The sequence below is a fragment of the Rhipicephalus sanguineus genome, chromosome 8 (genome assembly GCF_013339695.2).
Source record: "Rhipicephalus sanguineus isolate Rsan-2018 chromosome 8, BIME_Rsan_1.4, whole genome shotgun sequence".
Taxonomy (NCBI): Eukaryota; Metazoa; Arthropoda; class Arachnida; order Ixodida; family Ixodidae; genus Rhipicephalus; species Rhipicephalus sanguineus.
Window position 1 is genome coordinate 77,202,604 of NC_051183.1, and position 12,639 is coordinate 77,215,242.

Sequence of the window (12,639 nt, forward strand, 5' to 3'; positions counted from 1 at the left end):
AACGAACCCATTCGGCGATTTGTAGGCGGATTTGGGAGGCCATCAGACTACGTCGAAAAAGGCCGGAAAACACGCACGAACTTTCAAACACCTCTAAAAATGGACAACTATGTCCATCTAGCGGAAAACATATCAAGCCAATGCCGCTTTTCCAGAGGAGGCGTTGATCAAGCAAACAGCAAACGCTAGATAATGTGCTGCCATCTGTGAGGCATTGTGAGTCTCTTCATGGCCTCCGAGATGGCAAGCGCGGGGCGTGTATCTTGAAGGCCATGCGACTCTTGCTTTAGATCAAAAACCTGTATGTACCATTCTCGCGCGCTCGCGTGTGTGTGTCTGTGTGCGTGTGTTATCCGCTGCGCCACTAGGACCTAAGAATGCACATTAATAAGTATGCACTTAGTGGTTGAAGTGCGCACTAGGGGCCGGATTTCGCTATTGCGTTCAACTCTTAAACGCGAAGCTTAAGGGTCCCCCAATTTTTTTATCGATTTTTAACAGGAGAATCTCCATTGAGGCTACAACTTAACTTAAAAATGTCGCTGAATTCCACAAGTCCAACGTCAGACGACGGGCTAGCACACGAAGTTCTTTTGCGGCGTAAGATCTTGACAGGGGAATGGCGATACTGCTGACTCCTGTACAAGCGTTGACGCGTCAAAATCGCTAAGTACTGTAAGGAAAATTTTGCCCGTATGATCTCCACTGAGGCTACAACTTCACTTAAAAAGGTAGACGAGTTCCGCGTCCTCAAGGAATACGTTGAAATTACGAATTCTTGCAACGAATATCTTAATCTCACTTGGATTACCGATCGAAGAAAAGGATCAGTGTGGTCCCGTGAGAAAAAAAAATTCACCGCCATATCCACGAAGTGAATGATGTTAGAGGAGCTTGCTCGGAGATGATCAGGTAACCCGCGAATCCTCCGTACACATTCCTCTACCATCACTATAGACTTGACAACGTTTTTATATATACATTAGCCCTCTTCGCTTCGGCCTCCCGGGCTCTCACCGTAGGGCCTTGGCGGCGAGCCCGAGCTGCTGCTGCCTTGGGGTGACCATGCTGCGGAGCGGCAACGAAGAGTTCACTGAATGAGCTCCTGGCGAAGAGAAAAGAAGCGCGCCAAAAGCGAGCGCCAAATGAGAGGCGCGGCCCTATAGGGGTCACCTATCTAACTAGCGCATGCGCCGAGCGTGGTGTGCGCCGCCTTGAGCGGCGGCGCGCCATCTAGTGAGCATTCTTCAAATCACCGGAGAGTGTACATGCCGCCGACGGACAAGGCGCGAGCGTAAGGAGCAAGCTCCTAAAAGCGTTGTCACAATTTGTTTGAAGAACAAATGCGATAATGCGAGACCACCATTTGCGTCTCGTCAGCTGTTAGTCGGCGTTTGTGGTGCCCTGACTTCTTTCTTGTGTCCGTGTTTGCACGCCCTGTCTTTTTATAGTGATCACCATCAATTTTTAAGCCGAAGAATAAGGTTGGAACGCCTCGTGCGCTCCCAAGATGATCCCCAGATAAACACTGCAAAAACTCTAGCCATGCTTAAAACGTGTAATTTTAGCGATCAAAAAGACATTACACACAGCCGCTTTGTAAACATTGAAAAATTATGTCCAACACACTTTTCTGTTTGCAGTCTTACTCTTTTTGCTTGATTTGCCCAGTAGTCTTTGCTGCCTTTGTATTGATTGAACAACGCTCCTAAATAGTTTCCAGGCATTGCGCTAAACGGGTATGTTGCATACCGTATCTAGAGCATGCTCCCAGTTTTCGTGCCAGAAGCCTAGACATTCGCCCAGCTAATCACGTTTCCAGTTGCAATACAGGAACGTTTAGCGTCTACAATTACTTCATGCACATTCCTTTCATCTGTGCAAAAGACAGCTACATGATCCGCGTAAGCGAGAACCTTGACTTCGCTATTGAAAAAGGTGTAGCCATGAATATTTGGGTTTCCAGGAACCTTTAAAAAGGGTTCTAAATACAGATCAAAAAGGAGAGACGACAGACAACATCCCTGCTCAACAGAGGCTTCAATCGAAATACATTCACTCAGTTTTCTGTTTATTACTAATTTTGCTGTACATTTGTCATGGACCATTCTAAAGCCATCTAGAATTATTGATCCCACGTTCACGTGTTGCCGTATTAGAAACAATATGAATCACTCCGTCAGAAGCCTTATTTAAGTCTAGTTGAATCATAGCACTACGACCCTCCATGGCATCACAACATTCGAGAACAGTTCTTGCTACATGAATATTTGTAAAAATGGATCTGCCTTTAATTGCACAGGTCTGATGAGAACCGACAAGGGACTTTGCGACAGAACACTTTGGAAGCGGCGAGCTAAAACTTTCATGAAAACCTTGCAATCGGTGTTTGTTAAACTTATCGGTCGATATGATTCTACTGAGGGGAGTTTCGACGGTTCGTTAGTTTTATGAAGGACTCTGGTATAACGTGGGATGTTCGAAATTACGAAGGTGGTAGTTTCTTAGCCTAACATTCAAGTATAACTCGATGTAGCACTTCAGTCAATTCGCTTTTCAAAAACTTGTACACTGCGGCCCCAAGACCATCTGTGGCCCAGGTGACTTTCCGTAGCTCAGTCCTTCTTTGGCTTACTCAACTTCTGCGACTGTTATCGGCATTTCAAGTGATAGTCTTATTTCATCATCTAGTTTAGACATAAGTGGCAGAATCACATTCCTATATCTTTCGGTGTCACATATTCTAAGACTGAAAAGGTTTCTGTAGTATTCGACAAACGCAAGCTCTATCTTTTAAGTTTCGCGGGTAATGGTGTCTCGAAAGCGAATTTTGCTAATTTCCTTCGACACGTCGTGTCTCTTCACTGAGTGCTCGTTTCAATGGGCTGAGACCGCGCATTACATACCCTTGTATCGAGGCCTTGGGTTGCATTCGTATTGCACTACATGAGGACTGCCTCTCCACCAAGGCAGGCCGGCCCGGTATTGCACTGTCTCCGGTATTTATATCTAGTTTAGAACATCCTTTTACACTCAAATTTGATGGCCAAAGCAAATTCTTTCACCACCACCACCACCTCCCACCCTAAGTTACTGAGAGATTGCGTTACAGAGCTGCGCATATTTTATTGGGATCTAAAAGCAGGTAAAACGTTTCGACAGCATGCACGTAAAATGGTCCGATGCGCATGAAGAGAGTTGTGTCCGAAGGCAAAAGGACCAAGTTCTTCTCAGGAATCTGCGTCTGTGATATCCTCTGCATCGCACTAAGGCTGCGATGGGACGGGAAAAAAAAAGGCAGTGAGAAAACGAGGCACATTTTCAAGCATGTGTATACGAGATAATAATGTTCAGTGCGTTGACACATGAAAGAAATATGTTATTGTACACAGCGGTCCACTGTTACACGCAACATCGGAGCGGGCGGCTCGGCGCCACCGGCGGCTGCAACCAGTTTTGCACAGGCGCACTGCGGGCTGTAAATGGTGCTCATTCGTCATCCGATACTGTCTCTTGCCGCACGTCGAATCGTCGCGAAGCGAACCATTCACGCGGCGAAAGAGCACCGCGCACGACAGTATATATTGCCACGTGCGTTTCTTATTATCACTTTTGCTGTATTCGGTTTTGGCCCACAAAGACTGTCAGCAAGTTAAACCCCAGATATTATTAAGACCGTCAGCAACGCTCAGCGCAAACCGCGCCTCATTGTTCGAGATGCTTCGCGATTGTTGTAGATCGTTTTGTTAAGATTGCGCGCAAGACGCGAACACTCGTGCTTATTCTAGAACTTGCGCGACAACCAGCGATAACGCTGGAATATTCGACGGCACATGTATAAATGCCGACGCGCTTCACCGCTTGTCAGTTGATCGACGGTCGACGCTCTGTTCGCCGCTATCAGTGTATTGCTGTAGTTTGACTTTCAGTTTCCCGGCCACAAGTTCGGCCAAATAAAGAGTTTCATCTCTAACGTGCTGACTGCTGTCTTCGTCGACGCCACGACCACGTGACAATATATGGCTCTATGGCGCACGGTGCTCGCTGCGCCTGCGCGAAACGTGTCGCAGCCGGCAACCGCCACGCGCTACGATGTTCCCTTAACAATGGACCGCTGTGTACATATTTTCATCTGCTCACGCAACACGAAAGCTCCAACGTATGCGTGCTGTTCAGCTTACTGCAAAGATATCAGCTGGAAGCAGGGGTACTGAGCTCTTGAAGGCGCTGCATTAAAGAGGCCATGACGCGGTCACCCAACTATCCGCGGTTTACAAGTACACGTTCCTGGGCTAGTCGGTTCATGTTGTAGTACAAGCCACAAAAGTATGGCTGTTTTTGCGCAAGGAAATAGCGAGTTTAGGGGTCCAGGGGAGCGCAAACTTTCGACTAAGCAATATTGCAAGGAAATAAAGAGGAAGGGGTCCCCTAGACCACTTCCCTCGTTATTTCCCTGCGCAAAAACAGTCATATACTTTTGTGGCTTGAACTTGAATTCGCGGTTTGCGGCAAAATTAAGTGTAGAGGATCTATTGTGCCAACATAGAATGTTTGAGTGAAAAATATGCCCTTGAAGTCACCAGCGGTAAACTCCGGCGACCGCCATTTTGCCATAACGTGTGTGACGTCATGTGCTGCATGGGGCGCAGTCGTCGTCTTCTACCAGTTTCAGCCGCTGTAAATCGAACAATTTCTATGTCGAGCTGAATAAAGCTGAAATCGGTCGATTGCACGCGCAGCTGCTCACAGAACAAAATCGTACGCCGCGATGCAGACGCTCGCACAGCAAGCAGCTAGTTATGTCACGGTACAGTGGTCACGGCTTGCGAGTGCGCCAGTGTTGCCCAACTCTCAGGCCGCTCGCTTGTTTATACAAAATATTCAATTATCAATTAAATGACGACCAAATACGATAAAATTTTGAGAGATTGTTTGCGCACGCACAAGGATTGACCCACATAATACGGATTATGATCGAAAATTGGGTGTCATTTCCCCTTGAAAGAAGTACTGACACGATTTTGAGGCACCCCAAAAGGGACGCTTCCGTTCCGTGATATGCAGTATCAACGCTCTCCAGACACCGGAGCCAGACACCGGCCCGGCCCGCGGGCCGGGCCGGGCCGGGCCGTCCGAAGCGTTTTCCTGCATGCGGGCCCGGGCTGGGCTCGGGACTTGAAAGCGCGGGCTCGGGCCGGGGCCGGGCTTGAAGCCGCGGGCCTGGGCCTGGCCAGTGCTTGAGGCTGCGGGCCGGGCCGGACTCGGGCCCACTCATAAAGCCTAAGTCGGGCCTTCGAGCACACGCGAACGTTGTGCACTTCATGGTCTTAGGCATTCTGTGCCAAACCGAAGTGACACGTGCAAAGATCTGGCTCTTAGCAGAGCTTAGAAGGGTGAAGTCTTTTATCTGGAATAGCATCAAGTATGGTGTGTAGTAGCTTCATCATATAATTATATTGTACATGGCGATTACGTTTCCGTGACGAAGTTAGAATATGAACGATTTATATTTCATCTGCTTTTGGTGGCTGTTCATCATATATAACGTTAACGTTTTTTATCTTGCTGCAACAAATTAATAATCAGGAGCCTCTTTTAAAAAAAATGTGTAGTTAATGTTTCCAATGCGAGTGTAGAAAAGAGCATTAAATAAAATGTCGCGGGTTTGCTTCTCTCCGCTTTTTCATGTTAGTTGTACACTTCTTTTAAGTAAATTTTGTTGCGATGCTTCATTTTCACTAAACTTATTTTTAATGACTTGCCATGTACCATATAGGCAACATTTCATTTATATTCCTTGGTACTACGTGCCAAAACCACGATATGATTACGAGGCACGCCGTAGTGGGAACCGGATTCATTTATACCACCGGGAGTTCTTTAAAGGGGTCATGAAGCACCCCTTGGGCTTGTTGAAAAAACGCATCCTGCGGAAAGCTGACATGGCTATGAACTGCTCTGCCAAATATTACAGCCGTGCGCGCCGCGTAAAGGCCACAAGCGGAGCGCGAAGTTGCCGTTTCCTCAGGTGCCCTCTTTTCAAACAGAGGCCGGTTCTCACTCTCGTCGGTGGGCGGGGCGTCTGCACGTTGACGTCGCGGATCTGCCAGTTTACGTCGCAAGAGACATAGCACGCTTATTGGCCGATAGCCGACGTAAATCGAGAGCGTCGTTCGGATCAGATGCGCTTCTTGCCGCGGGTTGCCGCCACTTGCCGGCGCCGCACTCCTCAGTACACGGTAGCCGCACTCGCGCAAGCGAATCACAGCGGGAGAGCGATCGCGTTTCGTGACGCGCGCTGACGTAACTTCTTTCCCCCGTGCCATCCCTCCCTGTTTAGCTTCCAGTGCGCTCGTCGGCACGAGAAAAGAGAGAAAGCGCTGGGAGCGTGCGCCAAACCCCCGCAACTCCGCTGATTCTTGACGGATTCGAGAAATTTTTGCGGCAATCGATTCGGAAAGCAGTAAACTACGATACTGAGGTCATTAGACCATTACTTGGAAAAGTGGTTCATGACCCCTTTAACGTGCACCTGAAGATAAGTACACGGGTGTTCTTTCATTTCGCCCCCATCAAAATGCGGCCGCCGTGGCCGCTAGAATCGCACCCGCGTGCTAGGGCTTAACAGCCAAACAGCTTAACCACTGAGCTACCACCGCGGGCAAAGCAACATTTCGATGCATGTACACGCCGGATTTTCCGTGCGATCGCCTGCTACAAAGCGCAAGGCATCATTAATCGTCATCATCAACGACTAATATCCTCTAGCGGAACCGGGCCGGGCCTGGTCATGAACACGCGCGCCCTAGATAAGTTTAGTAATGAACGCCCCGGCCGTGCTCGGGCTGGGTTCGGTCATGTATACATATATACGCCCGGGCCCGGGCCGGGCCCGGGCTTAGAACCACGGGCTCGGGCTGGGCTTGGGCTTGGGCTTCATAAAGCGGGCCCGGGCCGGGCCTAAGCCGAAAAATCAGGCCCGTGCAGTGCTGTAGTCGCTCTACCAACTGAGCAAACCTGCAGGAGTCAGAAAATGGCAGCGCGAGGGCGAATTCATCGATAGCGTCGAATTTTACGGTAGATATGCATCCACATATGAACAAAAATAAATAGCAAATCTCACGTTTCCAGGTTGTTCTCCAAGTTCAGAAGTGCTGGGATACTGCTGTTGCTGCTTTCGCTCATGATTGTCTCCGACGCCGGCAGAGATCTTCTCCACGTTGGACCCGTCGTCTGACGTCTTGTCATCCTCGCCGGGCGGCTGACCAGTCGTCGCACTGACCAGAGACCTCGCCATCGAAAGCTTAGCGTTAGGATCGTAGGAAAGCGAGTCATCACACCAGACGGACGACTTATACGAGGCGCCTATAGGGCGCGTGCCATCCGAAGATCGCACGGTCTTGAGGGTGCCCGTCTGAGTGGACGCCTCGGCAGTCGTCGGATCTGTGGCGACGCCGGCGTCACAAGTCAACGGAGCGGAAGCTCTTCCTGTGACAGCGAACGACGGTGACGGAGCTTGGGTGACGACACCGGACACCGAGGAAGCTTGCGGTCCGGTCGTTTTTTGTCGTGGAGGACATAGTTGCAGTCCTTCTAGACCTCCTGGCGGATCTTCGCCACCAAGGCACCTGGGAAGCCTGGAACGTAGACGTTTGCAGCGGCCTTCGCAGGCCTCACAGCAGCACAAGCCGAACGTGTACGACATGGTTGTTGTTTCCTAGATCGAAGTATTATAATCGCTGACAGGGTGGACGGGAAGGGTGCTGTGAACTTTGGATGGCGGGGAGCTCTTGTCCGAGCGACCTGCAAATGGCTGCCGAAAGGTTAGTCCGCATACGTCGCCGCTGATGCTGTGACGTTGGTGCCGCACGCACGCGTGGTCACCGCGTGCTCGCTATCTGAATATCCCACCCTTGCTTCCACGAGATGACACGTTATTGCCATTGTTGGACAGTGGCGCCGCGAGCGCCTACCGGTTATCGCGTCGACGTAAGCGCGATCGTGGCGCTTGTGTTTTCTAATTGACAAGTGCGCATCCCATCACGCGTTGACAAAGCAAGCGTATTCGCGATGTTTCACATTCCTTTCGACTTGCCTTCAATGAACACGGTTGAGCATTTCTTACGTTGTTTCCCATTGAAATATTTTATCAGTGTTGTACTCGAGTAATGTTCATGTTCTTGAGGTGTTACCGTATTCCACGTTGTCTTTGGCATACCCTGAAACATTTCTTTTTTCCTATTCTTATCCGCATGATGGATTGTCGCAAGTTAATGTTGCGCGACCACCTCATCGCGTACATCGCCTCACTCGCGCATCGGTGTGCGCCGTTACTGTGACATCTCGCACATCAAATGATTAAAATGATCAATCCGCGCTTCAACGACAACAAAAGCACAGTCAAATACTCAATCTAAAGCATGCTGTCCTCCTGAGTTGAACATTGTTTTTCAGTCCGAGTACCCAGTGTATTCTTTAGTGCAAATTCCGTGGTCATTACATCACCTTTGTCCCATCTACGAAATTCAATTACTCAAACAAATCTTGACATAACTCACAGAATTCGGCGGCGTCGTACGCAAGAAACCCGGCGCCAGCAAGCGGGAAGCAATGCGGCCCACGATGGCGCGCCGGCCACATACGTATTTGCCTATGCGCCGTTTTCCAATAATAGATGCTCTCTGAAACATGGGCTTGTCGGCGCTCAGTCTTTTCTTATACGACAGTCTTATCTTCCACAGAATTCAGTTCTCATTTCACCTTGTCACACGTTTATTGTTGCCTGGATTTGAACGCACGACCGTCGTTGTTCATTTAGCAAGTGAATTGTTGCGCTGCTAAGCGCGTGGGTGAAGGTCCAGTTCCCGGCATGGCGGAAGGCAACAGTCAAAGAAGAGCATTGCGCAATGAGATTGGATGGATTGATGGATGGATGGATGGATGGACGGGCGGACAAATGGGTGGGTGGATGGATGGATGGATGGATGGACGGATGGACGGATCACACGAAGCACAGCAAGCAGCTCAGAACTTGCTGCGCGCTGGCGACCCGCGCTAGATTTCCCTCTAGTGTACAATTATGAAACTCTACGCCGTACATTGTAGAAATAAAGGCTTGAATGAAGAACCAAACCATGCAGAAGGAGATGGCTGAGAAAAAATTACAGCATACACACGGGTGAATGATGAAGAGCTTGGGCGAAGCTCCTGAAACAATCATGATTACACCGTGAAATGTTCAGTGGTTTCGCCCAGCAGTAATCAAAGCGATACGCCGCTTTGATTATTTTTCCTTTTTTTCTTCTTTTTTTTATTTATTTATTTTTATTATTTTTTAATTTTATTTTTTCTATCTCTATGGGACAGCGCCATCTAGTATATCGTCACCCAACTGCAGTTTGCATGCATCTCTATGGGACAGCGCCATCTATTGAATGATACGGGAGACGCGACGGCGGGGACACGCCACATGGAGCGACGACAGACCAGAGAGCTTCGCCCCTAATATATACAGTAAAAGCTCGTTAATTCGACACCCGTTAATTCGGAAAACTCGGACGCGTTCTCTGGTCCCGGAAAGCCTATTGTTCAGTGGCATCAAACTCTCGTTAATTCGGTCATATCTGGCCGCAACTCGGTTAATTCGGACATTCTCGGAGTGCGCAGAACGCGAAAACACCGCAGATGTGCGACGCAAAGGAGCGAAAACAGCGTTCGCGGACGACCGAAACGAGGCGGCGCAGTCTGCACCGCCATCGTCATCAGCGCGAACCTTGCGGTAACGACGGCAACGACGTTTCTGGTTAATAATAGACAGTTAAGCATTAGCGTGATAGCGGGGGTCAATAATAATATAATATCTCGGGTTTAACGTCCCAAAACCACGATATGATTATGAGAAACAGTATCGTGTGAACTTTTCGTGCAATGATATATTCATGCCCGGTCGTTACAATCCATGAAATTTAATCCCCACAGATACTGAAAACACCCCTTGCTCAACGCCACCGCTGTCCAGCCACTGTCAAGTTTATAGCGCCCCCCATCAACAGTGGACTGTTTGAATCGTCGTCATAGCTGTGACGAAAGGCAGCCACTACCTGCCTTAGACTGTGCCACGAACCACCTTTCAAAGAAGGCGGCATGTCGCGTTGCTATACCGCACGGTGTAAGATATACGACGACGTGCGAAGAAACTACGGATGTATGTTCACACGTTTTTGCGATTGCCAATAGCTTGCCGGGGAAAGAGAGCACAACATGCGAGCGAACTTGATGACGCAGAAAGGCATCGCAGTCTTTATTGAAAAAGGCGCGAGATCAATGTGGCAAACTGCAGGCGGCCAGCCCTGTCGAGAGAGTTTAAAAAAGCTAAGAGCGTCACATAGTTCCACATATTTTTTAGACAGGCCATCTAAAGCGGGAAGTCCAAGTTAGACAAGCGCATCAGTTGCGAAAGAATAGAAAAGAAAGCATGCAAAACAATCGAGTGCGTACTGTAGTTTCCACTGTACCACGCGCAAGGGCGCACTGTCAACCACGGCAACAAAAAACTGATTTCGGGGACCACCGCGTTACACACATCGTGCTAAAACTGCGATAAGGATCGGCGTCGCCGCCGTTCACTTGCGGGGTTCGCCCTTACGCCTGAGTCTTTTCAGGCGCTCCTCCTCAGTCTCATCCGTGGGAGGCGGGGGCTGCGGAGGCCGGAAGGGCGGCTGGACGAACCGCGGTGGAACGTCGGGCGAGTAGTCGGACGTTGAGGTCGAACTTTCGTCACGAAACTCGGTCCTCTGCATGCCCGAACAAGAAGGCTCTTGACCGTCGGGCTGTATGAACTCCGAGCCTGGCTGCGGGGGCTGCGAGGCCGCGGTCCCCCGAGGATGACTTGGACGCCATCGAAGCCATAACCATCGCTATGGCGGACAACATGGGTAACTCGAGGCTCTCTTTCGGGGCCTTCGGGGCCTTCGGGGGAGAAGTCGCCTTGGCCTGAGACGCCGCGACGGCGGTCATGTTGGGGAACAGCTGCTCCGTAGTCTTGCCCGCCCTGGAGTACGACTTGGCTAGCGAGGATAGCCCGGGGTATATCGCCTCGGGCCCCAGAGCCAGGGAGTACGGGAGCGTCGGAGCGGACATCAACGGCCCCGGTGGTGCAGAGGTCGTGGTAGCAGTCTTGGAGTGCGATGCCGGCGAGGAGGACGCAGACCCGGACGGCGCTGTCGAGTAAGTCGGTGCCGACCTGGGCGGAGGCGTGGTCCACGGTATGGTCACTTCCGCCCCGGGACCGAACGGGATGTACTCAGTGATGCCGACGCCCCTGTTCAGGAAAGAGTTCTGCCTGTAGTATTCGGCGATCCGGTCCAGCTCCGACTTCGAGTAAGGTATGTAGCCTTCGGGAAGCTGGGGACCGATGAAGGGCTTGCTACCTTTGGAGCTGCCCGACTGGGAACTTCGAGTCGAGGAAGGTTCTCCGCGCTTGCTGGGCGAGGACCTGGAGGAACCACCCATACCGAGCAGGGCACGCAACCCGCACCCGAGTCGAGCCAGGGGAGACTTGCCTCCGCTCTTCGATGACGACCTGGGACTTGCATGTTTTCCTTTCTTCGTGGGAGTCCTGCTAGAAGAGGGGCCACGACGTGCGGTGCCACCAGCCTTCTCCGGACTTGTGTGTTTTCCTTTCTTCGTGGGAGTCCTGGTAGAAGAGGGGGCACGACGTTCGGAGCCACCAGCCTTCTCCGGAGTGGGAGGGACATTGGACTCTTCAGCCGGGGGCATTGGAGCGTCCTCATCGCTACTGCCTTCTTTGGTCTTTTTCGGGACATTGCCTTGCCCGGGGGGCGAGCGCTCGCGACTTCTGTCTCTGCTAGACATGGCTTGAAACGACGATAGTCGAGGGTACTGCGGTTAGCTTCGATATATTGCGGTGGCGAACTTTGTCGCGATGCAACACAGCGTCTGCGATGGCCTGCGCTCACGGGTGCGACTGAGACGGGGGCCGAGTTGATGCCGGAATTTATGCATGGTACAGGCCAAAGATGCTTCGTAACAAGCCGGCTAGCAGAGTCACTTTGATCGCGCAAAGAAAAGCTTGATATTTAAATATCAAGTATCAGTTTTTGCTTTGCGTTATCGGGTACTGAATCCACGCGTACAGGTTTCAGAAGTTGATGGCGTACCTCAGGCCTTACACCGATATATTCATATCGTCCCTTTAATTTTTTTTTCTTCTTCAATTCGCGGCGACGGAAACACACTATGTTATCCATATCAGTGAGTCCGATATATGTGTTCGAAACGTCACCACGTAGGTCAGAGCCGTGACCGGGCTTTCATTTCGAGGGAGTGGGGGAGGTTCTACTCTTTTATATGTATGTTGTGCGTGTGTGTACACGTGAAAGAATATTCCAAAAGCCGGGGGAATTCATATTTAACGTTTTCGTCGCTGGCCTATTGCGCTCAACAATAAAAAATGACAAAACATAGCCGTTTCGCCACCAGTGCGACAGGCATCGTCTGTACATAAACGGCCTATTTTGTTTTGTTATTGCTGAGTAAGGCCAGCGATAAGAACGTTGACTGAGTACGTACACGTGCACACTGAAAATGGGGAAGGAAGTTGAGCCCCCCACACCAACC

General features: G+C 50.4%; 1 protein-coding gene across 1 annotated transcript; it reads right to left on the reverse strand.

The window, feature by feature from the left end:
- Window positions 1-3,101: 3,101 nt before the first annotated feature.
- On the reverse strand, window positions 3,102-7,868 carry LOC119402828 (uncharacterized). The gene is made up of 2 exons (XM_037669890.2): window positions 7,124-7,868; window positions 3,102-3,272 (listed from the first exon to the last, which is right to left on the reverse strand). Exons 1-2 carry the CDS (start codon window positions 7,703-7,705, stop codon window positions 3,267-3,269), a joined length of 588 nt encoding a protein of 195 aa, XP_037525818.1. The 5' UTR covers window positions 7,706-7,868; the 3' UTR covers window positions 3,102-3,266.
- Between the last annotated feature and the right edge of the window lie 4,771 nt (window positions 7,869-12,639).